The sequence below is a fragment of the Centruroides vittatus genome, unplaced genomic scaffold (assembly GCF_030686945.1).
Source record: "Centruroides vittatus isolate TY-2023 unplaced genomic scaffold, ASM3068694v2 contig_19, whole genome shotgun sequence".
NCBI classification, from domain to species: domain Eukaryota; kingdom Metazoa; phylum Arthropoda; class Arachnida; order Scorpiones; family Buthidae; genus Centruroides; species Centruroides vittatus.
In genome coordinates, this window is record NW_027121169.1 from 3,292,868 (window position 1) to 3,319,506 (window position 26,639).

The following is a 26,639-nucleotide window of genomic DNA, read 5'->3' on the forward strand; positions in this document are numbered from 1 at the left end:
AGTTTAAAATGTAATTTACTCATAAATTATAAAAGGAAAATGGCTTAAAACTTACTTTCTCCATTGCATTGCACTTCCCCATTCATGGTTACTGAAGGTTGTGGGCTTACGCAGTTTGTATTATTTTGATTTTCTGTTCCCTCTTTGCTGTCCTAAAAAACATTATACTTCAATTAAACCACAATTTTTAATTATACTTAAGTATATATATATATATATATTCTTTGACCTTTATCATAGTTTCGTAGGATGCGAAATATCCACTCCACCAATCTTTGTTACTTTCATCATCCGACAAAGCTTCTTCTGCTTGTTGCTTTTTCTTCTGTCTGTTTGCTTCACTTTTTAGTTCTTTTTTACTCTTTTTCACTTGCTTAAATATAATTTAACACATATTTTTATTCACTTTTCATTAATTTCTTTGTTTTCTGTGGAAAATACTCACTCCTTCAATTGTTAAATTGATTTCTTTCATGTTAATTGCGTGCGTATCTGCATCAATCTGTATGACCGTTTCTTCAACAGGAACTGATAGAATGTTGCGGTTGTTAAAGTCTGAATAACAAATTTAATGATGATTATAATTATTTAAATCAAGAAAACAATTGTAAAATTTAAGAAAATAGCTCTGTTTACTGTATGTTTGCCTCGAGGAGTCTTGTTCCCTTTTAACAATAGGTCTATACATGAATTTCTGCAGAGCACTAATAACATGAGTTCCTACAAGTGTGAATCTACCAAAACTGCGACAGTCCATAACCCGAATGGTTAGAGGAGGACAATACATTTCCTGATCAGGTAATTCCTATAAAAATAAGAATAGCAACAATTCAAAATATATTTTTTTCTTAATAACATAACATGTAAACTCTTTAATGTTACACGTCTTACCACATCAAAATGCTTGACCATAACAGAGAAATTTGGATTTTTCTTGCAATTTAAGATAACTGATGATTGCAAAACGTGTCCAGCACATTCAATATCCACTCTAGGACGATCCACTGTCATCAAGTGAACCCTTTTTAACTCTCGAAGACCCCAAAACAGCACCTGAAACAACCCTTCATTTTACTCTTCTACTTACTTTTCCACTTACACAAATCTCGTTTATAACCCATTTATTCAATTAAAATAGCTAAAATCTGGCAATTGTTTAATAGAAATATGCATTTAATTGCTTTATAATATATTTATACGAGTGTATAAACTCTAAAAGAAATAAAAACTAATTTTTTATGTGATAAAATTAAAATTTTATGATTTATGACTCATAAAAAGACATTCCTATGTAAAAAATGGACTTACCTCAATTCTGTATTTGGATAAAGTGGGCCTTATCCCTTTAGGAACAGGTAAAACTGGTCCTCTATCCGATCTCCACAAATTTTCTTTAGGTTGAGGTAATTCTGGAATCTCCCCCTTTTCTTCACATTCAGATACCTAGAAATAAATGTACACATTGTAAATTCAAATTTTTGAATATTTTTGATTTTAATTAAGTTATGGGATACCTGTAATAATTCAAAAGTAGCCAATAATTCTCCCGCCTGTTCTGATCCTCGGTATATATCGTACCATTCCAAAATAGGTGGGAAATCAGGCCGACTGTACGGTTCATCCTCAAATTTCACGTGTGGTCTTGCTACGGTTCTACCAATAAATTCAGATTTTCCCTAAAATTTTAACAAGAAAATGTTATTAGAGGTATCAGGAAAGTACAACGCGCGTACAGTACAGTACACCCAACAAAACTATGTTGAAGCAGCGCATAAGATTATGAGGAAAGCAAGATGCTAGCAAATCCAATGAAACTAGGTTGAAGCAATGCAAGCAAGCAAGGTTATCAAATAAGATAACTTTAATAAAATACTCGACATATTTGCATTATTAATTAAAGGAACAAGAAATGAACAAAAGAATGGTATAAAATTTTAAAGTGTACAGTACGTTCGTTACTTATATAATATAAATGTAAGATATTGTAATGAAATATTAGAATAAATTTATATGAATATAGGTAATTTTCTGTGATACATATAATATTAAACAACAATTAATTTAAAAGAAAAAATAAGTGAAGATTATATAAATGTTGGTCAAGTTTTCAAATTATATCTTCAACCAATTATCGCAAATGAGATGATAAAATGAACCATCGCCGTTAAGTTAACCATATATATAACCAATTATGCTTAAGCAGATTTAAATTGACATCTTATGTATATCGCAAAGGCCGACGTATGTTTATAATTAAATTAATTTTGCTGTTCATTATCCATTTTACTGTATATGGTAAAGTCTATATAGATTCTTATGTAGATAAGAATTATTAGAGAAGATATTTTTTTTATTTTTTTAAAGAGAAAATACTCCTTTTTCACATTTAAAACAATAAAAAGGTACAATTTTTGGTAGATATTTACCACTTTATCCTGATCGAAAATCTCAACAACAATAACAGGTGGATCACTCTTGATGTCCTCTTTACTTCCATTGACTATAACTTCGGGAAACAGCAACATTTCATCCCAAGTAGGGCTTAGAGTTTCATCTATTACCTACGACAATTAATTCCAAGTTTATAAGATGTGAAATAAAATAATTTACAGTGGCAAAAAATTTTTCGAGAAGTTTACCTGAGTTGTTTGACTTTGATCTGAGAAAATAACTCTGGCAAATGGATCAGATAAACCAGATGAATCGGAACCAATTAATGATCTTGCTTGATACATGTGGGCTCTCAGTTGAAAATGTTGCTTCTCTGATTAAGATTTATGCATTGTAATAAATTAGAAAATAAGTTAAATAAAGTGTTATAAATTAGATTTTATAAAAGGAGAAAAGGGTTCATTACCTCCTAAATATAAATTAAGAATGAGTTTAATTATGAAAAAATTCGCAATAATTTATATGGAACTAAAAATAGAAGTTCGAGTGTTACTTTAAACCGGAAGGGGTCCGAACCAACGCCTTGAGTCTTTATGACTTTTTGCTTATTTACTAAAATAATATTAAGGATTTCTCGCTACTTTGTGAAATCCTGTATATTATATTATTGAGAGAAAGCATGACAGACAGAATACTTTCTATTAGTAGAATTATTCAATGTATACACTTTAGTACATAAGTCACATATCCATTCAAAGGGTAACAGACAAAAAGCGTTGGTTCGGATCGTGTTTGTTGCAAGTAAGATCCGAACCAACATCTTTTGAATAATTTGTATTAATGTACTGTACATTTAATATCGTTTTATACGTTTTTCTACTATAACTTTCCGAAAACAAAATTTATATATAGAATTTAGGCTACACGATCTGTTTGTCATACAAACTTTACTTACCGGCATAATGTAATATAGTAGGAGGTGATGCCTGTGGTTTGTCGGCGTTTTTAATATCACTAGTTACTTCGTATCCTTTAGGTAACCCTTTCAAGTAATGCTTCTTATGTTTAGTTAAACTTAACCACATATATACTTGCAATTTGGCTTGAACCGCCCACCCACCCGGGCCTGAACCTTTCTTTCCTGGCAGCTAAAAGTAATTTATATCAATTACTAATCATCAGAAATTAATTTAATTACAGAAATTTGCATACCTTAAGGAATAAAGTTTGAGTTTTTCCACAAAATTTGCCACTTTCTTCTTCTACAATCGAGAACATCAGCTCTCGACCTGGTATCCTCTGATATGCAACCCTTTTCCCACCACTTATCATCCAAACGAATATATCTGGAAGGGCGTGTTGAGGCTGAAAATGTGGTGAATTTTTTTAAATTTTAATTTAATGTATACAAAAATTCGTTAAATTAAAAAAATTCTAAAATTATACGTACATCTTCGACTAAATCTTTTAATTTCTGGAGAATATTCTGAGTACTCCTAAGTTTTTCTTTTAAGGTATTTTTGTTAACTAATGGCTTCATAGCCCTTACCATAGTTGCTATATGATCCTAAATTTAACAGTATTGTATATTTTTCGTTTTATATAATTCATTTTAATTAATAAATTTTATATATTTACCAATTCTCTTTGACAGAGTTTCATTCTTTCTTTGTCTAACTTGGTTTTTCCTGAAGCGCTTCCACCTGCTCCTTTAGCAACCGTTAAATAACGACTACAGAACAAAAGAAAATTCATCATTCTGAGTATTGTTTTAAAGCATTTTTATGACAAAATACCACTAAATAATTAAAAAACACTTAAACTCCTGCTAGAATAACTATAAACTATGAATAAAACCATCAAAACCACTTGCATGAACTAATGAACAGCGCAGTGAACCGCTAAGAAATTGTTGAAACATTGCCTAATAGATGCTTTCAATGCAATTAGTGGCATACGAATTTGTTTTTATAAGGTTACTTACTAGTCATGTGAATAACTATCAGTTAGTTCTGCAAATACTTTCTTTCATTTCTGGAATGTCAGAGAGCCCATTGAACTATTGTACACATAATTATAGGGGGAGAACGTTTGCCAAAAGTATACGAAAAGTATACACAACACGAAGGAAAGGGAGTCAGAAAATGGCTCAAAACCCAACACGCATTTAATGGATGGCTTCAAATAAAGCTTATCACTTTGTTTTACATATCATATAAGATATATCGCTAGAAACGTGTGTGCAAATATTTTACAATGCATCCATATGGAGTGGTATTATCACTGAATCAAGAAATTAAGAGAATTCAGTAGTAAAGTGGATAAAACGTTCACATACTAAACCATGAGAAAACTATATCATGACATGAATCACGCAAAGTTAAACCACCGAATTTCGTTAAATTTACAGTTTAAGATAGTTTTAATTACCTGCAACCCGATGATAATTCTTCTAGAACACCCCTTAATCTTCTGTCAGCGTGGGATTTCTCTAACCTTATCATTTCTTGTACATCGGAAAGACCTTCGTCCTTGAAGTAACATCAGTATAATTTACTTTCTTTCTTATAAGAGTGAAGAGTTTTAAAAGTTACTTACTAATTTTTCGGCAATTTTACCAATTATATTTGAATTATACATCCTTCTTCTATGATCGTGCCATACACTTCGAACCCAAAAACATGGTTTATCATCTCCGTACGGTAAGCAGTAATAATACCTAACACACAGACACACACATGTATATTAAACAAGCATTATTAAATAAAAAATCCAGTTAAAATATTTCATTTAATGCTGGTTAGAGTCGGAATTGCACATAAACTAAGAAAACTATAGCATAAGTTCTCACATTACGAGAGTACTGTTTAGGGCCCCGCACTTTTAAATTTATTATTATTTGGTGTAACAGGAAGCTCTTTTTATCTGTTATAGCTTAAGACCCCAAGTTTAAATTAATCTCTGATGATGTAATACGTAATTAATCTTAAATATTTTCATCCCATTGAGTAAAGACGCTGGGGAAAAAATCAATTTTTACAAGCCGTAAAGTAGAAGTTACAGATTATGAAATTTTAAAAATATAAACGTTAAAATCATATTTTTAGTATTTTACTTGATATGTTATACTATGTTCTAACAATTTTCAATTTTCATTTTATTAAGAAAATCGAATTTCACTACTTTTAATGTTTATTCTATGGTTGATTTACATTTCATCTATCTATTCTTTGCTTGGTTTCTAACTCATCTAGCTATTCGCTGATTGGTTTATACCTCATCTATCTATTCGCTATTGGTTAACTACTCTACCCAACTTCCTGAAATGTGAAAAAATTCCACAAATTATTTTTCACTTCTCTAGTCCGCATATTTGCATTTTTCCTAAGTTTTTACTTTCTTAAACTTATATTTAATTTGTAATTAATGTGTTTATTAAATTTTACACGAATTCGGCTATTTTAATGGGAAAAAGTTGACAGAACTCGTTTTAAAAACTGAAATATGTTACCTGTCATTAGAGCATGGTTTAATGGGTGGAGTTGTAGAATGGCAAGCATTGTCTCCATATATAGAATGTGTAGATTCGGGTCCTGAATCACTTTCAGAGTCACTTCCTGAATCGTCTCCCCTAGACGTCCATCTTTGACCATCCAGAATATTACCTGCATTTCCTGGAATTACAGATAAGTGAATATGTATCAGATATTGAAGTATAAAGCTTGTACAGTACATTATAACACTTTGTTATTCCATGAAATTTAACATCGTGAGAAAATGCCGAAAATGTAACGCATGAATAACAATATACTTTTTTCTATTGATAAAATTCTAACAGGATTCATTAATTTCAATATCAGTATCAAGAGGAAAGCCACGGACGAGATGGATAAAAGAGAAATAGAGAAAGGAATAGGCTGGGAACAAAAAAGAGACAAGGATTAATTAATTAATGATTAATTTGAATTAATAAATTTCTACTAAGAATAAATACAAGAAAGAGGCTATAAGAAGACGTAATGCAAGGAGAGAGCAATAGAAGAGCATGGATGGTGCGAGGATTGAAGAAGATAAAGGTGCTTCACCAAGTTAACTCAGCAGCAGAAGACGGAAGATTAAAAATAATAAATAAAGAGAATGTAATGGATCTACTCACCAATAGTAAATTCGAAATAAATAGGTTTTTCACCAACTTTTCTATCGATCATGGTGGCCTCCATGATCGAACCGAAAAGAAAAAATTCTTCGCTTCTTGTATAGGAACTCTAAATAAAAATCATTAAGCTCTTTTAGAATTAAATTATAATATAATAATTTTAAAATTACTAACAATTATATTAAGTAATAATATTTAAAAATTTTCTGATCTCAATATGAAATCACTCATCAAATGTATTAAGATGGAAAAATTCAAAGAATGAGTTTTGTGATTCAAATTCTTCATCTGAAATTGTCTTTTAAATCTTTGTTAGTAATTTTTAATGTGCAAATTCAGCCCCTTTTAACATTAAGTAGACACTTTCAGTACTTAAGATTTATTGAGTGGATGAAGAATGCAAAAACATTGACGATCTGCCAAGCGGGAAGTGCTTTCTATAGGATGCTGGCCCCTATTTAGATGTTATACGTGCGAAGAAAACCGGGAAAATTCTACATGACAAGCTAATTGATGATACGCGAACCCGCGACCAGTGTTCGGTGGTTTTATCTAGTCGGCCATTGGTGGATGTATTGTACAGTACAGTACTTAGGTCTTTCAATCCTTCAGCCCCCATAGAGAAATTCAGTGAACACTTTCAACTCTTTTTGTGATGGGGATGGATACTTTCAATCTCTTTTCTAAGGAAATTTATATCAAATAATCTTTAAATATTAAACATAACATGTGAATAAGTGCGTATATGTGTATATCAGAGAAACTTTGACATAAAATTTCAAGGCAAACATTTCGCAACAACTGTAAAATCTGTAAGCATATGTTTGCTTATTTAGTTTATTAAAGATGAGTGATATTTTTATGCATCTTTTCACATTTATTCTTTCGAATTCATCAATAAATAAAAAAAGATGTGTAATTCTGCTTTAGTTCGTTAACTCTTTAAGTAAAATTATCATATTAATTGAATTTAATGAGAAAATATTTATTAATAAATAAAATCATAGAAAATATGGCCTTGAGGTAATTCGAGAAATGTAGCTTATAATAGAGGGAATGAATTGTTTATTTTAACAGGATTAAAACAATTAATTATTAATTATATTTCTCTAATTCCTTACACACTAATGTCAGCTGGTTTTGATAGATAAAGTTTTAATAAACATTAATTAATTGTTCAAGTTTCTGAAAGTCTCATGCTGGCAAATTATCATGGAGTATAAGATGATAAATCTAAAGTTTATAGGTAAATCTTTTATATATTTTTCAATAGTTTATATTATTATTTTAGACTAATATTTAATATTTAATTTTCCAAACTTTGCATGCATTTGTTTCTTAAATACTCTTTAAGAGAAAAAATCTTTTCATCTTAATCTTCTTTATCCTACTCTTATCGCTATTATTTAAGTTCGTTTGGAGAATGCATTATTTATTTTTAAGACTTTATGGCAAAATTGTTACAAAATTTATCGATTTTAATTATCTATTTGAATTGTTTTTATATATTAATACTTCTATAGGAATGTTGAGAATATAAACATTTTCCATTGATTTTCTAGGAATTATACGCTACAAAGTTTGAAAGTTTTACTGAAATAAGCATAAAATTGTTTTGTCTTTAAATATAAATCTTTAAATTAACGTTCTTCAAGTTAAATTATGACATTTTAGTATATTTCGAATATTTAAGCTTTAATTTTATTTTTTATATGAGATTTCAAAGTCAAAATATTTGTAGAAAATTGAAAATAATGTCTGACATGATTACGCATCACATTTAGGAATTTATAAGTTCTTAAAATGATGAATTATAGCTATTTTTACCTTTTATTTATGTATTTATTAAAGCGTAATTATGTGTTGTGTAACAACAGAATAAATTTTTTAATGTAAACCCTTTTATATATCATACTATTGAAAAGATGATGAATTATATTTAATTTTATCAATAAATTAATAATATCTGATATAAATATACCTCAGATATTGGCATGGCCATTTCCACTTCTACTTCAGAGGGTGCAGATTCAATAGAATCTAATATTTCTGTTTTGACAGCGATTAATAGTCTACCTCGATACATCACTCCTTGTCCAAGTCCATCGTTAAGTGGAGTGTGCTCGTCAAACAAACTGTAGTCGCGTGTAGACCCGTATAAGTATATATAAGAAGGACCAAAAGTTGGTAGAAACCCTAAACAGAGGTAAAAGAATGCATAAATATATATATAATAATTTCATTCTACTTATTCACGATTTACATAACACAAAGTGTTTTTAGTTATTTGCGAACGTTTTTAATTTTTCTAAACTTTTTGATTGTTTAAATCACTATATTTGTGCTTGAAACATTTCCAATTGAAAATCCTTCAGAAATATTCGAAAATTCATATTAGAATATTCATCTTTAATATTTCACAGAAAATATGGACATTTTGTGGCTTCTTTTGGTATACAGTATAACAAGATATGGATCAGTATTGGAAGATTAATATTAAACTTTCAGATAGTATAAAATAATTTAGACCTTTTATAGCACAAAGAGATTCAAAACATAGTGATATTCATCGACACCATAAATGTTGCAAATTAGCTCTGATTTCTATATTTTCCAGTGAAAATTTATTACGTTTTCAAGATGATTTCGATCTAACCATTCAAACAATACAAACCATCCATAATCTCTTGATTCTTCAGTTAAAACTTCCTCAATGTTTGTGATATCCCTTAATACCCCAAGAGAGCCAAACTATCTATATACTATAACAAAAAATGGCTCTTCACTAAAAAAGTAATATTAATCCTACAATGTATCATAAAATGGCATGAATCTTTCAAAATCCCCATATCTTATATGGTATCCTTTACTGTACTCTACAATAGAGAAAGAAGTCCGTAATATAAGGATAAAATTGAAAACCAATACTGGACTTAGGTTCTGTTGTATACGTTTCTCAATATAGATCCATAGTATATATCCCCTGTAAATAAATAAGTTAAACAACCCACTAGTTACAAAACACTAAGAAATCTAAGAGACGTACCTTTTTCTCCTTCGTTGGAAATTTTAGATAGCTCTAAGAAGTGAGTACCTATAACAGCATCGTTAACTGGATCGTTATCTCTCATCTGTAACTTAATTCGTTGGCATAGAGGGGGAAACATTTCCGTGAATACAATTTGTTCGTTCCAAATTGGGGAGCAGTTATTCTTTCTTACGCTTGTCTTACCCTAAAAAATTTTTTATATTGAGTACACGTTTACCGGCAGCATTCCTTCAAAATATATAACTTACAGTAAGTCCAGCGAAAGACACTTGCACGTATGGATTGACCAAATCTCTAGATTCTCCAGTGAAAGCTTTCTTAACGTTAGCCATGATGCCAGCATTCATACGAGGAAGTCCATCAGCTCGATATATCTTCACTATATATCGAGCATGCTGTCTTTCGGCAGGTACACCATCAGGTAAGAGCAAGTTTCTAGCCATTAGAATAATTGGAAAACTGTTAAAACCGTCTTACAGATGGGTTATTCAACTTTGTACACTTACGCTTCGATATCGTCTCCGTCTTTGTCACTCTTCGGAGGTGGCTGTAAAATGGATAACAATAAAACTTAACGATTTTAACTGTAAGTATAATGTTTGAACACGAAATAGCACTTACTTTTACTGTATCGCCCTTGCCGACAACAGAAATATCACATTTCAAGTAGCCTTTAGGACCCGCACTAACGTCATCTGGATCTGTGAGCAATGCCCATTTGTGGTAAAATTGATGATCTGCAAAAGAATTATCAATGCTCAAGCTAAATTTTTGAATTTTTAAAAATATATTATTTAATTTTCGATTATGGAACCATTTATATTCCTATTCTTCAGTAAAATAACATACAGGGAATATTTTTTGTTGCAAGAAGAAATTTATCTTTCTTGTTTTTATTGATCTTCTTTTGATGAAGTAGCGTGTCAAGCAACGCTTGAACTTACACAATATGAGGTTATCAATAACTGTAATTCTTTATAACGACATCAATCAAGTTAAATAATGTTCTTCGAGTTTTTTTTTTTTTTTGCAATAAAAATACTTTAGTTTCTTTCTTACGAGAAGCAGTTTTCTGCATCCTGTAATCTCCTGGTGTTATTAAATTTACATTAAAAATAATTATTATTTGCTAATGAAATATTAATTTACGCTATTTGTGTTTATTTTTTTAAATTTGAATAGAAAAGTTTAACAAACACATGATGAACGTGCTAACGTGAATTTTATTTGTAACAAAGGAATCGTTTATTTTATGCTCAAAAGATGGCGCCCAGTGTTTTCTTCGATAAAAAATGCTTTTATATTTAAAGTTTTGAAGAAATATATGTTAAATATCACTAAAATTTATATAATTTAACGGTGTTAGGTATTAATTAATCCTAAATGCTGAAAAGTTTAGCGAATTAATTTTTACTTGGGAAATAATTTTAGCGTTGGACTAACATTTGTTAATGTCATACTTGTATCATGGTATCATGAGTAGAATGTCGTCGTGACTTCGAGTAGAACACCTAAAATATATAATTAATATATAATATGCCTTTTAAAAAATGGTTTTTATTTAAGTATTATTAACGTGAATAAAACCCGGAAAACTGCATGTGGTCAGCCTATTGGCGAAGAACGAACCCACAACCAATTACTAGAGTTCAGTGGCTTTATCCACTCGACTGCTAATAGGAACTGGCTTCACTTTATTAAAACCTTCTGACATTTTTATACAATTAAATGACAACCACTGGTATAAATATGAAAAATGTATAAAATTACTAAAAAGTGTAACATAATAGAAACTTATAACTTAAAAAATTCTCTAAATATTGCAATTCGTTACTTAATCTACATGTATATTAAGTAACGAATTAAGCCTGTAATATAAGTTGTGATGTCGTGTTTGAAGTTAAGATGTGTCAGCTTACCAATTTTTGGTAAGCTGACACATCTGACATTTCTGATCCAAAATACTCGTATTGCCTTAGAATTGTCATAAGTTTCTATAATGTTACTATTTTTTCGTGATTTTATACATCCCTCCATTATACCAGTGGTTGTTTGTCAGTTAACTGTATAAAAATGTCAGGAGATTTTAATTCGATTATCACAGTTTCATTCATAGAGTTTAGTTTCAAATAATGAAAAATATAGTCGAAAAGATATTTATCTATTTCAATAATTTTTATGGTTTTTCTAATATAAAAATATTGATATGCTTAATTCAAAGATGCCGAAATAGTTGAGACAATAAAGGCACTATGTGGAGTTCGTGATTCGAATCAGGATAGAATATAATCGGATTAGAATAAAGCCGCATTCATCATCATCCAAACTTTATTGTGAGTCTGGTCAAAATGATATACCTATCATAATTTTAGACCCACCAGTGGTCGAGTGGATAAAACTAGTGAACACTGGTGGATTCGTAGCTTTCTAACAGGCTGGCAATATGGAGTTTTCCGGGTTTTTTTCACTTTTGTAATACCTAAATATGGGCCAGTTTCCCATAAAAGTTCTCTTGGTAGGCATCCCCCTCGGCAGATCGCCGAGGGGGATGCCTACCAAGAGAACTTTTATGGTCAGAATGAGTTTTTGAAAGATTTTTTAAAAACAGTTCTATAGATAATATTTAAAAAAATATTCTAAAAATTTGGTTTTTTTTAATATTCGAATATATATACAGAAATAATTTTTGCCTGAGACATTCTATTAATATTCTTACCTGGCTGACCGAAAACAGTACCGACATCAAGTTTAAAGCTTCCGATACTTTTGCCAGATCGAATTATATTTCTGGAATGTAAAACCTAAAAAGGCAAAAAGACATTTTTAATAGAAATTAATTAAAATTATATATATATATATATATATATATATATATATATATAATTGTTACTTACAGTAAGAGTGATAATTTTATCCAGAAGCATTGCGGGCGCCATATGGAAATCGAAGACAAAATACTGAAAAAAAAAATTTAAATAAAATATGTAACTATATATTTAAAAAAAAAAATTTGAATAATGCTTAAAATTATGATAAAAAGAATTTACATTAAATCTCATCCATCGATCACATTTTAAATTCAACAGTTGGAATGACTTGCAATAAAATATTCGATTGAAATGCGACAGCTGGAAAGTTATTGACAGTTACCCTTTCTATCTGTAACTTGCCAACTGATTTCTTTCGAAAGAACTGAACCAGAAGCTTATTGGAAAGCTGATGAAAAACTACAGTAATCAGCTTTTCGAGTACAAAATTGACTCTTTATGTCTACTTAAAAGTCAAGTTATTTGATTTGGACATTGACAAAGAGCGAGGCAAACAGCATACAAGAAATGGAAATGAAAATGTTAAGGATAATGAAGGTAATAGATAGAATAAAGAAATGTAGCAATAAAACTGACCAGAATGGTGTACAGAATTACAAAGGAAACATCTATAGTAGTAAGGTCTTCTGATACGAATGGGGCTTGAAAGGGGTAACAAGAAGACATCATAAACAGTAAATAAAAGGAAGCATAACAAAAAAATGATCCAGGGAAAAAATGGAGAAATCGAATTAAAGAGGATTTGGATTTGTAAGATGATCTAAAGATTGTCAAAAGATAACAAAGATGGAAGTCCTTAAGTTAATTAATATAATGAAGTGTTGAAACAGTAGGGATATGATGATGATGATGATGATGATGATGTGATAAAAATGATTTTTGTCCAATTTTTTAGAACATATTTGGTGGAAACTAAGAGCAAAACATTCATCCCTGCTGATGTAGTTTTTATATAAATTAGTTTATTTAAAGACATACTAAATTAAATATTCTACTCATTTCATTTAGGATTTATTGCAACAATACTCTGATATTACATCCCTTAGAGGCTTAGATGTTCAGATATGTAATTAAAAATGCTACAAGATATCGTTATATTCTGCAAACAGATAACATGAAGTGCTAAAAGTATTTTTTAACATATGAAATCAGTTTTTAAAAAGTTTAATTTGATTAAATAAAGCAAACATGGAATAATTTTAAAACTTTTATTCCTTATAGCGTTCACTTTTAATGGATTTTTCTCAAAATATAATCTCTTAATGGGTTTGTAAAGTACTAAAAAGTTACTTAAAATAAGTTTACCTCGTTGTAGTAAGGACAATTAGTAGACTCCTTAACACTCGTATACTTTTTTTGATCCCCAACTTGGACACATACAACTGGATCCATGTTTAATCCAGCTAAATGTCTTGCTTCGATTATTGTGATACAAACCTAAATTAAAATATTCCATACTTTAATTATGAGAATAGAAATATTTTTATTTGTATATTTTTAATCAAACCTGAAAATCTTGGGCTTTCAGTGCAGCAGGAGATACATCCTGACTAGGTTTAGGTCTGCAAAATGTTTGTAAAATTATAATAACTTACGTATTTGTACAAATATACAAAATGAATGTATCTGAAATTACTTCTTTACAAGTACAGGTGTTGTTATAGAATAAGGAACTGTTTCAGCACTGCTTTCTTCATAAAGTCTTTGTATAGTTTCAGATTCCATTCCAGTGTTAACTACAAAATTCGAATCACTATATTTTCTTGTAAGTGTTTGAGTCGATCCTACCAATTAAACAATTTTATAAATTAATTAATAAATTTATAATCTAAAATTATTGAAATTTCACTTATAAATACGTAAAATGAGTTATTATTAAGTAAATTAATTTTAGAAATAAAAATTACGACGAAATTCGGTGCAATATACTTCAGGATACATAATTCGTCCTTCTCGTAACATTGTAGATACAATCGTAAAAATTTTATTACAATTAGTTCTTGACTAACGATGATTGGATGTAAGAATTGACGTAAGCAACTCTCACATCCAATAGTCGTTTTCTCGCATTTATTTTAAATTTCCTCAACAAATCACGATTAAAATATATCTTCCATATTAATCAGAGAGAACTATTTATATTTTTGAGTTTTTTGTACTTTTTCTCATAAATTATAATCAACTAAAATTACTCATAAAAATAAAAATTTATCATTTTCTTTATTTAAAAATTAATATCGTTCGAATGGTTGTTACTTGCAATGTTTATAAAAACTGGATTATCCAAAACTTGGGCATATATTTAAATATTCATGCAGTATTTTAGCGAATTTAATCTTCAACAAATGCAGTTTCCATAAAAATATTCAGATTAACGCAAATTTTTTAGTTTGAAGTAGAAACGCTTGTTTTAGTTACAATTGCTGCCTTGGGCGGAGCTGTTGGATTAAGGATTAAGATTTAAATTGGCGGTGAGATCAGGACTGGGGATGTGTCTTGTGCTATTACGGGGGAGGGTGACTGATACAAAGAGAGAGAAGTCTAGAGCCAGAAGCAAGCTGCAAGAAAGACTCGATATGCCCTCTAGCAGTAACTAAAATGTAACTAAAATTTGCATAAGATGTTTATACTTCAAAAAAAAAACTCGCGTTATTTTGATTTTCAAAAATTGCGTGTATTTAGGGCCAAAATTCACTGAAATACAGATTTTTAAAGTTAAATCACGCGGTATGTATGTAATTGTAAATATATCTTTTAATGATAAATTATTTCTTTTCTGTAATTATTAAATTAGGATACAATACCATATTCCAAATGATCAGATTCTCTGAGCGAAGTTCGTTCATCGTCTTCTACGGGAGGTCTTTGTTTACCTAGCCTCATCATACTAGCTATACTCTTCATTGTAGCCGGCAGCGATCTGAAAGACAAATAAACAATTGCTGTAGTAAAATATACAAAAATCTTGTCGCTTTCTTTGGGCTATTTATAAACATTTTTCTGGTAATACGAATATCACGCGGAAAATATTTATTTTCTCGATGTTACTAGCACAAATTAAGATATCAACGTAATATATTTTAACTGATAAACACGTTTTGTCTCTAGCTAAAAGTACAGGATATTTAACCAGTAGTTCGAAGAAACTCCGTACAGAGAAGTCATGAACTTTAACCATTTTCTTGTTTGCTATTCTCTGATATTTAACTATTCATACTGGAGATTATACATATATGATTGAGACATAATTATTTAATACATTTTACTTATTACCTACCTTTGCGTGTCTTCATCTAGTAATTGAAAAATACAAATATTGAGTTTAAGAAAATATTGTTTTACAGCAGCCATATTAGAAATGGATAATTTATTCAAATTATTTAATAATATTCTTTGGTTCTTGTGCTTAGAAATAGTTTTGGTTGTCAATGTTCTGTGGGAAGGGGAGAAATTATTCAGCCCGTAACGTAACATATACGATTTCGGTTTATCATCTGATCATCCTTTTTCATCAGTTTATTTACATTTATTCTAATTAAACATATTCATTTTATTTTTGGATATCTTTATTCGAAGTCCAGAACTTCCGCACGCATGAATATTGTTAAAGATAAATATGGCATGTGGACTCAAAAAGATTTGCCATTTCTGTTCTAGGGCCTTATGTGATATCTCATAAAGCCAGAGATTTGGTGAAAGTATATAAATTATTATTTACCTTTTCCTATCAGGTGATCTAGGAGAAGTCAAACTAGCCAGAGAACCCTGTCTAGAAAGCTCAGATTCAGCTCTTTGACTTAAACTTCGTTCTAAATTTGCTATATTCTGTTCTAGATCGATAAGAACTTGTTGATCATCATCGAAACTTCCATAATTGAAACTAGGAGCTTGCCAGTCACCAACAGAACCATCAGGAGCAGAATAACTGACTTCAAAAGTCAAAGAAACCTAAAGAAAAAAAAGTGTTAAAATACTTTGCAGATTTATACAATATACTCTTTTCTAAATGAAAATACCCCAGTTGGCATATTATTGACGTCGACCAAGGTATCCGTAACGCGTAAGAAACCATCCTCTACTAATTGCTGAAGGACTAATCCATAACTACCTATCAACCTGGGTGAAATAAATAAATTTAAAAAAATGAATACAAATTAATAAAATAATATTTTTAACATGAAAAATACCAAAAATAAACACTTACTTATTGCTGAAGTATTTGTTATAATTGTAAAGTTGGATTTCCAAATTTTCATGATTTTCCACGGGTCTTCCAACGGGCCATTCGAATATCTTTAAAATATTGAGAAAAATGAAAAGAATAAATATAAATTATTAATAATTTTCCTTTTTTTTCTCTGTCATTTACCTTCTTTTCCAATAGAAAATTTAAAAAACAGAAGGAGAGAGAGGAGGAAAATGAGAAGAAAGAGAAGGAGAGAAGAGAACGATAATGATTTCAAAATCAAATAGTGTATAATAAATTCTAAAATTTTACATAAACATTTTATATTTTAATTCATTTTTACATTTTTAAAGAATTACAAAAATACTTAAATATTAAAAAAAAGCATTAAGCATGAAAGATATAAATACATAAGATATTATTTTTTTAAATAAAAATTTACTTTTAATTTATTTTTTATTGCTACGTAATTCTATGTAAATTTAATCTTTACATAAAATATATAATGTAACCACTGATACTGATCTACATTCAATTATCTGCGTCAGTTAAACATTCACAATATTAAATTTATATTTTCACTTTCTTGTCAAATGATTTTTTATTCGATATTAACATTTTAATAAAAACTTAATGCATTTTGCATGCCACGTATCTAACATCCCATTTTCCTTATTAATATAAAAAAGTCGATCAAACATTACCTGCATTTTTTTTATACTTCAGTTCTTAAATTTGCGTTTATAACTTGTAATTTTCATTTTTTTAAAATTATTTAAAATATATTTTAAGTAGTAAAAGTAATTAAATAAAAGCGTTTTAAGTAAAACGTAAGCTTGTAAGTTTAAATTTATAATTTAAATAATATAAAAATGACTATGGATAATAATATTCAATTTTAATTTTGTTATAGAAATTTTCTTAAGATTAATTTAATGAAGAAGGAAGAGAGGAGGAGGCAAAGAGAAAGAAGAGGAAGAAGAGGAGAAGAAGAAGAGGAGGAGGAGGAGGAGAAAGAAGAAAGGAGGAGAAGAAAAGAAGGAAGAGACGAAGAAAAGCAGAAGAAATAAGAGAAAATAAAAAAGATAACGATTCTAGTAAAATATTGATAAACTTTTTGATGTTTTTCTATAAAATTAAATTGATAGCTTAATGATATTAGGGACTATTAGCAAATTCGTTTTCACTTGACGACACGTACTGTACAGGAGAACGACAAAATCACGTGATACGCATCTGCTTCGAATCGTTCACGTTCGTATTCGAAGCGAGAATAGAGGCTTGTATTCGTACTAAACGAAACGGGCCGAAAATATTTAGAAAGAAAAGAGACCGTTACCATATAAGATTTCAAAACAAATTGCCAACACCCAAGCTCTGCTAAAACTTCAAAATCCTGCATATGATTGGACTGCAATTTTTGCAGACGTATAAATCGAAAAATTTTCTCCTGAACAGAGTTAGATGACTTGCATGACTCTATTGTTAACAGGAAAAGTATGATATACAGGGGCAAAACACTACTAAAATTGAGAGCATTGTGACAATGTCACAATAAATAATAGCTTGTTTTCAATACGAGATGAGCATATCATTGTTCTTTGTTCGTTTCAAGTGAGAAACGACTTTGCTAAAAGTCCCTATTGTGAGTAAGATGGATTATCATATTAACTTTTCAATGCATCATTATCTCCATTATGAAATTTGTTCCATGTGTTTCCATGCATATTTATACAATATATAAAATCAAACCTTGCTGTAGTGCCGCTTTCGTAAGACACCAACTTATACTCGTAAACAAATTGAATAAGAAACCCTTCACTATTTGTGAATTACTGAATTTACGGTTATGCGTTACAAGCGACATTACTACCTTCAATTAATGCAAGTTTCAAACTTTCAAACTTGTGTGAGGACCACTAAGTATAATTCCTAATGTTTAAGATACTTTAATTTATTGCCACGCTCGATTTAGTGCCAGTTACATAGGAGAACAAATAATGGCGTTAAATCGAAGTTTGATTATAAACAGTGATATTGTATAGAGAAACATGAAACAAACTAATAATGATGTTAATGTGTTTAGAAATTCGTATGTTAATTTGCAAATTACATAAAGAAAACTTCTCTAGAAACAGGTTAAAGGAAATTGCACATTTCTAAAATGATCATTCTTCCATCTTTAACAACAATGACTATTGTTCCATTGAGAAAAATCGTTTCTTACATTGAACTAAATTAAATCTATCTCTCAAGAGGCTGTCTATCAGAAGTCTTTTAAGAAGGTTTCACATAAAGAATTTTCAATTACATCTCACAAACTTCATTCAAAACTGTGCCAAGTTTACTTCTTGGCTCGTTTTCTATTGTTACAAATGATCAGAGTTTCTTCTCATCCTTCCACAAAATAGCTCCTTAAAATAATTTATAACACTTAATCATTATAAATTGTGTATTTTATAACAACTTGCTTTTATATTTTCATCTAAAATGCAACAATAGATAACAATATGAAAAAAGCTAAAAAAAAATTAAGTTACAACATCTGAAATGATGTGATGACTGAAAAATTTATTTTTAAAATAAATATAAATAGCTCGAGAATTAAATTAAATTACAAATTTTCATAAAGTATACAGAAATATTTAAATTTAAGCAGATTGTTTTTGGAAATTTTATGCGGATTCTTGCTTTAATTTTCTTAAAATTTGGCGTGAAACTGCTTTGTATCCTCTAAAATAAAGTTTAAGTTTTATCTGAAATGCGAACAATGGAAGAGAAAGTAAAAATGAAAAAGCATAAGAAAGAAAAAATAAAGGAGAAGTAAAATTTAAAAGATGTCTTTTATATTTTACTGCTCCTCATAGACATGACTATAATAATTTTTACTTTCCCGGCTCTGTTATACATAAGAAGGAAAAAGTATGACAATCGATCAATAAATGATCCCCCAAAATTTTTACATTTCTGTTCTCGGGGAACCTTGAAACGTTGAGAAATCCAAACAAATTCGAGGACTTTTTCTGTATGCATGGATGTTAGTGCGTGTGTATGGGAGGCACGATTTTGTTTAATCTCTTTGAAGATTAATAACTCCTGTGCTTTTTGTCGAAAACTTCTGAAATTATGCAGAGAGGTTTGTGTGTTAGAGGGAATAATGCTGTTAAATTTCTGTGGTTAAAGGCCGAGTGGTTTAGGAGATATAGTGAATCGTGTGTTATATCTGAAGTACGATCGGACTTAATGACGATTTTACTCGTTATTAGAATTTACAATTTTTTAAACGCGTCCCTATCCTCAAAATTAAGCTTTATCCTCAAAAGATATCAAAGTATCCTGCGCCACACACAGTTTTAAATGTTGCCGGGAATGTTAAGCCACTCGTTGCTGGACTTTTTAAATTAGTTTGATATCTTAAAACGAACAGACAACAACGGGTAGATAAATGAAAAGATAAATAAATAAAATGAAAATATATTCTGTTTTAAAAAATCTCGCAAACTTAAACGTATTAAGGGATTTTGAGATTAATCGTTGAAACACTCTTAACATTTTTTAATTGTTAAATGTAATTAAGTCTTGATAATTAAAAGTTTATAATGAAATTAATTATAAGGATATTTATGCAAATTCGCTAAAACCTTTTCATATTTTAATGAATTTGTGTTTTAACAAAAAATAAAATTTCTTAAGGTTTTGTAATTTAATATTTATGACATTTTAAGCTGATGTTTGCGTCGATCTATTCGTAACGATGAGCAATTAATGCAACGATACACACCACACACAAACATACAATACTATAAAAATGGATACTTATATTGAAGGAATGATTTGAACTAATATTCATTTATGAATATCGGAGAGAACGAGTAGAAAGAGAAATAGAAGAACGAGAAAGAAACGAAGAGGAAGAGAAAGAGAAAGAGAAGAAACAATAAAGGGGAGAGGAGGCGAGGAAGTATGAGACTCGTCTCCTCATTCCTCTCTTTTCATAAATATGACTCTAATATACATTTAAGGCAAAATATTTTTACTTTTTCAAATGATTAATGATTGTCACGAAAGATTTCCCAAAATGTTTACAAAATTAACCCTTAGGCATTCTGATAAACATAAGATTACCAATGTTTACCATTGATACAAGCTAATGGATAAGCAGAACGTTTATACAACAAATTTGTGATGATTATTAATGCTTCCTGCTGTAACCAAATCCAATGCAATTTCATTACTTCTTAAGTTAATGTAACATCTGCTGCTTTACAGGATCATTTCATCTTCAATGTATTGACATAACATTAATTACGCTTGAGAAGAATTGTTATACACTTTTGCTAGAATAAACCAAATGTCTGGGATAAGAAAGTTGAATCTTTGGTAATATTCTATAAATATATTAAGGCATCTCTCTCTGCGTGCCATATCAGAACATCTGACGTCGGCAAACACCTGGCCAGGTTAATAGGTCGTCAATAACGCGCGAAGGTATATCGTGGGAGGAAGTTACATCCAGAGTGGTTCCCCGTTGCCTTCTCTGGAGCGCGGTGTTAGGCGAGGGAAAAGAATGCCTTCCGGGAGGTCTTTTAAGGAAAACTGGCCCCTATTCAGGTGTTACAAACGTGGAGAAAACTTGGAAAACTCCACGTGGCCAGCCCGTCGGAGCGCGGCGCGAACCCGCGACTGAACTCCCAGTGTTTAGCGACAGAACCGCTCGGCCACTTGTGGGCTTATTAAGGTATAAAAGAAAAATAATGAAGACAAAAAGATGATAAGCGAAGGACAAGAAGGAGCAGAAACATAAAGAAAACTGTTATTTTTGTAGAAAAGAGAATTTTATAGTTTCTCATTAACAAAACTTTGTGATATCAATTTTTAAGAATATCTTCTAAAAAATTCTCAAACTTCTACTTTAATCTTAAAATTTATAATGTTATGTATGTATATAAACTCTGTGAGAACAGCTTAAATACGTTTCTGCTACCCTTATATAGCAACAAAAGAGTACTCTTCCTAAGTTTTAAACAATTCAAATTCAATACAAATCTTATTTTATCAGTTGTTTATGGTACTGTACATTATATAAATTTTTTCTGTAAAATATTGTAATTTTTTATCACTTTCAAAAAAATTTTTTATAAAAAATTTCAAAAATTAAACCGTTAATTTCGATTTTAAAATTTTGAAATCAAAATTAACGGTTTAATTTCAATTACAGGAATTATATCGTTTAACTTCAATTACACGCGAAGTATTGTAATTTGTAGGTTTAAATGAAATTTTAACCTACGTAAGTCTGGTTAATTAATTGACAGTTAATTTATTCATTTTTTAAAAATAGACTGAAGGTCAATAAGTAGATTGTCAAGAGAGCAAAATGAAAAAAGATGCCTTTATTGGCATCATGATTTATTTTAGAATTTTAAATTATAAAATTTATTAAATATATTCAAACTATAGCTAAATTTAATAGAAAATTTTAAAAACAAAGTCTGCAAACAATTTATATTGATTTAAATTTCTTCTCAAGGCCGAATTTTTATGTTTTTCAACTGGACAAGTAGTTTCGGGATAATGACTAACTAATCTGTTTCTTAATTCTTCGAATTAAGTTTCAGATCATTAAAAGAATTAATTTTATTTCAGATAACAATAGAAACATCAAGCAAATTAGCTATAAAAGAATGAAATGAATAGATTATTTTCAAGGAACTGCAAATGAGGATAAATGTTGTGTACTTAGGAAGGAAACAAATGAGAAGAATAGAAAAGCAGAATATGAAGAATGCATGGACAAATGGAGAGTGTGCATGGAAAGATAGAAAGGATGTACAAGAAAAATGTAGAAAATATGAAAGTAAAATAGGAAAGATGTATGAGCAAAATAGGGGATGAGAAAAACGGAAAAGATCCATGAGCAAAATGGAAAAGTTGCGTACATTCTTTTGCATTGGTGCAACCCTTTTTTTTGTCACATTATATACTTATATTATACTTTATTCCCTTATATTCATTTAGCTTAATTACTTTTTTAAATACAAAAAAAGCAAAAATTAATTTTACAAATTCAGTTCCAAGCTCACCTCATCAAAAGTAATATCATCTTCCGCATTTTCAATCACCTTCGTATAGTGAGAAACACCTATTTAAAAAATAATTATTATTTATTTAAAATAAAATTTAAAAAGGTTACAATTTATAAATTATAGATAATTAATTATAATACAAAATTGTAAATTTTTTGAATTTATATTAATTAAAACAAGACTTTCTTGTAATAAATATAATCACAGAAACTGGAGTTTCACTTAGTATTTATTTTTTTATATCAAAATAAAAACTTTTTAATTAATTTTGAAAAATTACTTTAATTTGTCAATAAATTGATTATACACGCCTACTTTGTTTCTCCAACCAATCATTGTTTTAAAATGTTTCAATATCTTTCAAGTTTGTCTTGCATATTTAACAGAGAACTACATATGTTTGTAAAAGCTTCTTTTTGTATAAAAATAAGCATGATAGACACAAAAGTGACTTTTATATAAAAATAAACAATCAAAAGTCCAAGAAGTTTTTAAAATTTAGTTAAAATTAAATTACTGTAAGAATTTATAATATTTGTTAATAACATTATTAAATTTGTTGATATTATCAGAGAAGATAATAAAAATATTACAAATGTTATTACAAATTTTTACATTTATTAATTTTAATCAATTTTTTAAAGTATTTTTCATATAAAAACAAAATTTTAGAAGTCTATAAAAGGCTTTAAAACTTAATTAAAATTATGTATATATTCTATATAAAAATTGTAACATTTGTTAAAATCTTCAAGGACATAAACAATTTTAGTAGAATTAATTTAATTTTTAATAAGATTAATTAGCTTTTTAATGTACTGTACGCAATTAAAGCAAACACAACGTTTCTGTCACCAAGCGAAAAACGTTTTTCATTAATTAAAACCTTATTTTTTATTCGGTTGTTTGAAATATGTAAAAAAAAATTAATCACTTACTTTTTATTTTTAATTAATATTTTTAAATTCAAATTTTAAAAATAAACGACAATTTCACGTAATTTTATTTATTAATTATTCATCGAATAATAATAACAAATATCACTTTAATTAAGTTCTTTATTCAATTATTTTTCACTATATCAAATTGATTTTTAATGCCTTTCGTTAGAACAAAGAAAGCAACTGATAATGACACTTGAATTGATAAGCTGATTAAAGTTTTAAAACTCCTAAATAATTTGTAATGCCCTTATAATTTTTTAATAAATTAAATCCTAAAAATGATGTTCAAAATTAATTAATTTTGTTAATTAAGATTAATTTATAGTTCCTATCTATGTAGAAACATCTCGTATAAGACAATGTGCTGAACGAATAATGAAAGATAACGAGAAACAAACAATTTTAACATCTCCTTAAGATCAGTACAGTTAAATATGGAGGACATGTTTAACTTTACCCATCTGCTGACGAATAGGACTTGATACGTACCCGCAAAACCCATTCACAAAGATCTCTTAAGACACAAGAAGAACTTGAACCCTGATTCCCAGAAGGGAAAGCTAATAAAGCATTGGCTTTATTAGCTTTCCTAGTCAGTGATTCTCAAACTTCAGATTTCCAGTGGGCACCAGTAGTTACAAATCTCAGGTTTTTCATTTCAGATACCCCAATGTGAGCAAGTAATTCCCAAATCTCAAATTCTTTATTTCAGATTCCCAGCGCGCGCCAATGGTTTCCAAATTTCAGGTATTTTTCATTTCAGATTCCCAGAGGGTGCCAGGGATTCCCCAATCTCATGTCCCAACATCATGTCACGAGATCTGAAAATACAAGTTTCATGTTGAAAGCTGAAGTTCTGAATCAGGACCACAGATGGTATGGCATAAGGTAGCGAGAAGGTAGTAATTTATAAACATTTAGAAAATATATAATCTGGATAACTGATTTTTATGCCACTCTGCATTTTTATAATTAAAAGAAAAAAACATTTTGAAAACCAACTTTTTTAAAATTTTAAACGTAATTTTTCAAATTGAAAAATAATAAAAATAAAATTAATGTTTTGTAGTGTTTATGTAAACATTACAAGAAAACTTAAAAACATAGAATATAAGCATTTTAAAAACATATTCAAATAAGAAGACAGTAAGTGAGTAATTCAGTAAAAATGATCTTCTATACTCCACGAATGATAAGAATAAAGTTATTTATTCCATACACTAGGAAGTGTTCTTTGGTGATTTCCTGAAAATTAAATAGAAAATGGAATACCGTATGATGTAATAAAATACCACACTCAAACGTCATATAAAATAAATTACTTCGCTCTAAAGTCGTCCCAATCTCTCTTTCATCAAATTCTCCAATCCGCTGAACTGTATGGCGGTCTAAAAGTCTGTTAACCGAGTTAGCTGGCTTATTTATTTGACAGTAAACTAACTTTTGATCGTGTTGCGTATTGAATCAGCTAAGAAATTGTTAAACCTGATAATTAAGTTTTACAATTCAATCAATGTAATATTTATCCACCGAAATTCATTAAAATTCATTCTTATCTGATGAATACAAGTTAAATTAAGTAATTTAATTTAAAGAAATTTTAATTCAAAAGTGTTATTTGCGACGACAATTTTTATTTTATAAGTTTCGAATTTTAAATAAATATTTAAAGGGCACAATTCACTAATAAATTGCCTTAATTTACTAATGCTGACTACTTTATTTAATTAAGAAAAATTACTAACATTTATTTCTTTACATTAAGTTTTCTTAATTAATGTAAAGTCAGCTAATCATTTTAAAGCCTAAAAAGTTGGTTTTATTCAAATAATTTATGGAATTGTTTGCAAAAAAAACCTAACTCAAAAAAAGTCTCAAAATTTAGTCATAAATCACTAATTTTGAAAACTCTTTGAGGAAAACACTAAATTTTGGTAAAAACACAGTGGAATACTGATATAAATTAAAGTTTATTTTGACTAATAGCTAAAAATGTACCTTTATAAGTTATAATGATATTTGTATATTTTCATGGCCTCGTAGCGAGGTGAAACCCATATTCGTGACTTATGCTCTGTCATGTTCTGTATATCTAAACACCCACTTCATTGACTCTATACGCAAGTTTTATAGCTGCAACACTCGTAATCTATATGTACAGTACTTTTACATGTGTAAAGCGTGACGTAATGAGGTATCATACGAATAAAGCGTAACAAAGTTTTAAAGAGTCATTCCACAAGTTTTAATTGCTTAAAAATGATAAATAAGTTGATTGATTGCAACGCAATTTAAATTTTCAAAAATCGTGTCTACTATTACGCAACTCTGCTTTCAGCCAATCAACGCAATGAACATACTTAATTTTCAAAGTGTCTCGACTAGTTGTAAAATTCGTCGACTGAAAAATTTCATGAAAAACGTTTTATTTTTTCATTCAAAATCCATCAGAATGTCTTTCAACTTTTAAATTTTTGTAAATTAATTAAACATTTCTTGAGAACTTAATATTTAACAGAAGGGAGCAAGAGAAGAGAAATGTAGTTTAATATAATGAAATGAACGCTGCTTATTTTAGATCATCTACAACGAAATTAATGTAATTAGCCACTACTCTTATTACAGACTTACCAGACCTCAATGGAATCATCCACTATGAAAAAGAGATAAGAAATAATGCCCAATTCAAATTATACGAGAATGGATCTGAATTCGAACCCGAACACCCCCATAACAGTAATCCCTTTTTTTACTTTCCCGACTGTTATACATAAAGAGAAAATATGGCAATCGGTTAAAAAATAGTCCCTCGAAATTTATATATTTTTGCACTCAGAGGACTTAAAATGTAGAAAACTGCAAAAAAAAAAAAAAAAAAAATCAGGGTTTTTTCCTGTATATATGAATGTTAGTGTGTGGGGGCACGATTTTGTTTATCCTTTTTCAAGCTTAATAACTCCTGTGTCCTTTGTTGAAAATTTCTGAAATTTTGCAGGAAA

General features: G+C 29.1%; 1 protein-coding gene across 1 annotated transcript in view; it reads right to left on the minus strand.

The window, feature by feature from the left end:
- The window catches only part of LOC136970142 (otoferlin-like), a 153,392-nt gene that overhangs the window by 6,241 nt on the left and 120,512 nt on the right, over positions 1–26,639 (minus strand). The window contains exons 2-33 of the mRNA XM_067264535.1: positions 22,694–22,752; positions 16,629–16,717; positions 16,441–16,540; positions 16,143–16,372; positions 15,229–15,344; positions 14,061–14,208; positions 13,932–13,986; positions 13,730–13,861; positions 12,491–12,553; positions 12,313–12,397; positions 10,218–10,333; positions 10,103–10,143; positions 9,845–10,031; positions 9,594–9,780; positions 8,529–8,743; positions 6,548–6,656; positions 5,903–6,065; positions 4,990–5,110; positions 4,822–4,922; positions 4,030–4,123; positions 3,842–3,958; positions 3,604–3,756; positions 3,347–3,539; positions 2,640–2,764; positions 2,427–2,561; positions 1,515–1,676; positions 1,309–1,443; positions 892–1,053; positions 637–805; positions 446–555; positions 230–373; positions 56–152 (exon numbers count right to left, since the gene is read on the minus strand). Of these exons, the coding sequence (XP_067120636.1) occupies positions 56–152; positions 230–373; positions 446–555; positions 637–805; positions 892–1,053; positions 1,309–1,443; positions 1,515–1,676; positions 2,427–2,561; positions 2,640–2,764; positions 3,347–3,539; positions 3,604–3,756; positions 3,842–3,958; positions 4,030–4,123; positions 4,822–4,922; positions 4,990–5,110; positions 5,903–6,065; positions 6,548–6,656; positions 8,529–8,743; positions 9,594–9,780; positions 9,845–10,031; positions 10,103–10,143; positions 10,218–10,333; positions 12,313–12,397; positions 12,491–12,553; positions 13,730–13,861; positions 13,932–13,986; positions 14,061–14,208; positions 15,229–15,344; positions 16,143–16,372; positions 16,441–16,540; positions 16,629–16,717; positions 22,694–22,752 (4,113 nt within the window). The remainder of the gene's footprint in view (positions 1–55; positions 153–229; positions 374–445; positions 556–636; positions 806–891; positions 1,054–1,308; positions 1,444–1,514; positions 1,677–2,426; positions 2,562–2,639; positions 2,765–3,346; positions 3,540–3,603; positions 3,757–3,841; positions 3,959–4,029; positions 4,124–4,821; positions 4,923–4,989; positions 5,111–5,902; positions 6,066–6,547; positions 6,657–8,528; positions 8,744–9,593; positions 9,781–9,844; positions 10,032–10,102; positions 10,144–10,217; positions 10,334–12,312; positions 12,398–12,490; positions 12,554–13,729; positions 13,862–13,931; positions 13,987–14,060; positions 14,209–15,228; positions 15,345–16,142; positions 16,373–16,440; positions 16,541–16,628; positions 16,718–22,693; positions 22,753–26,639) is intronic.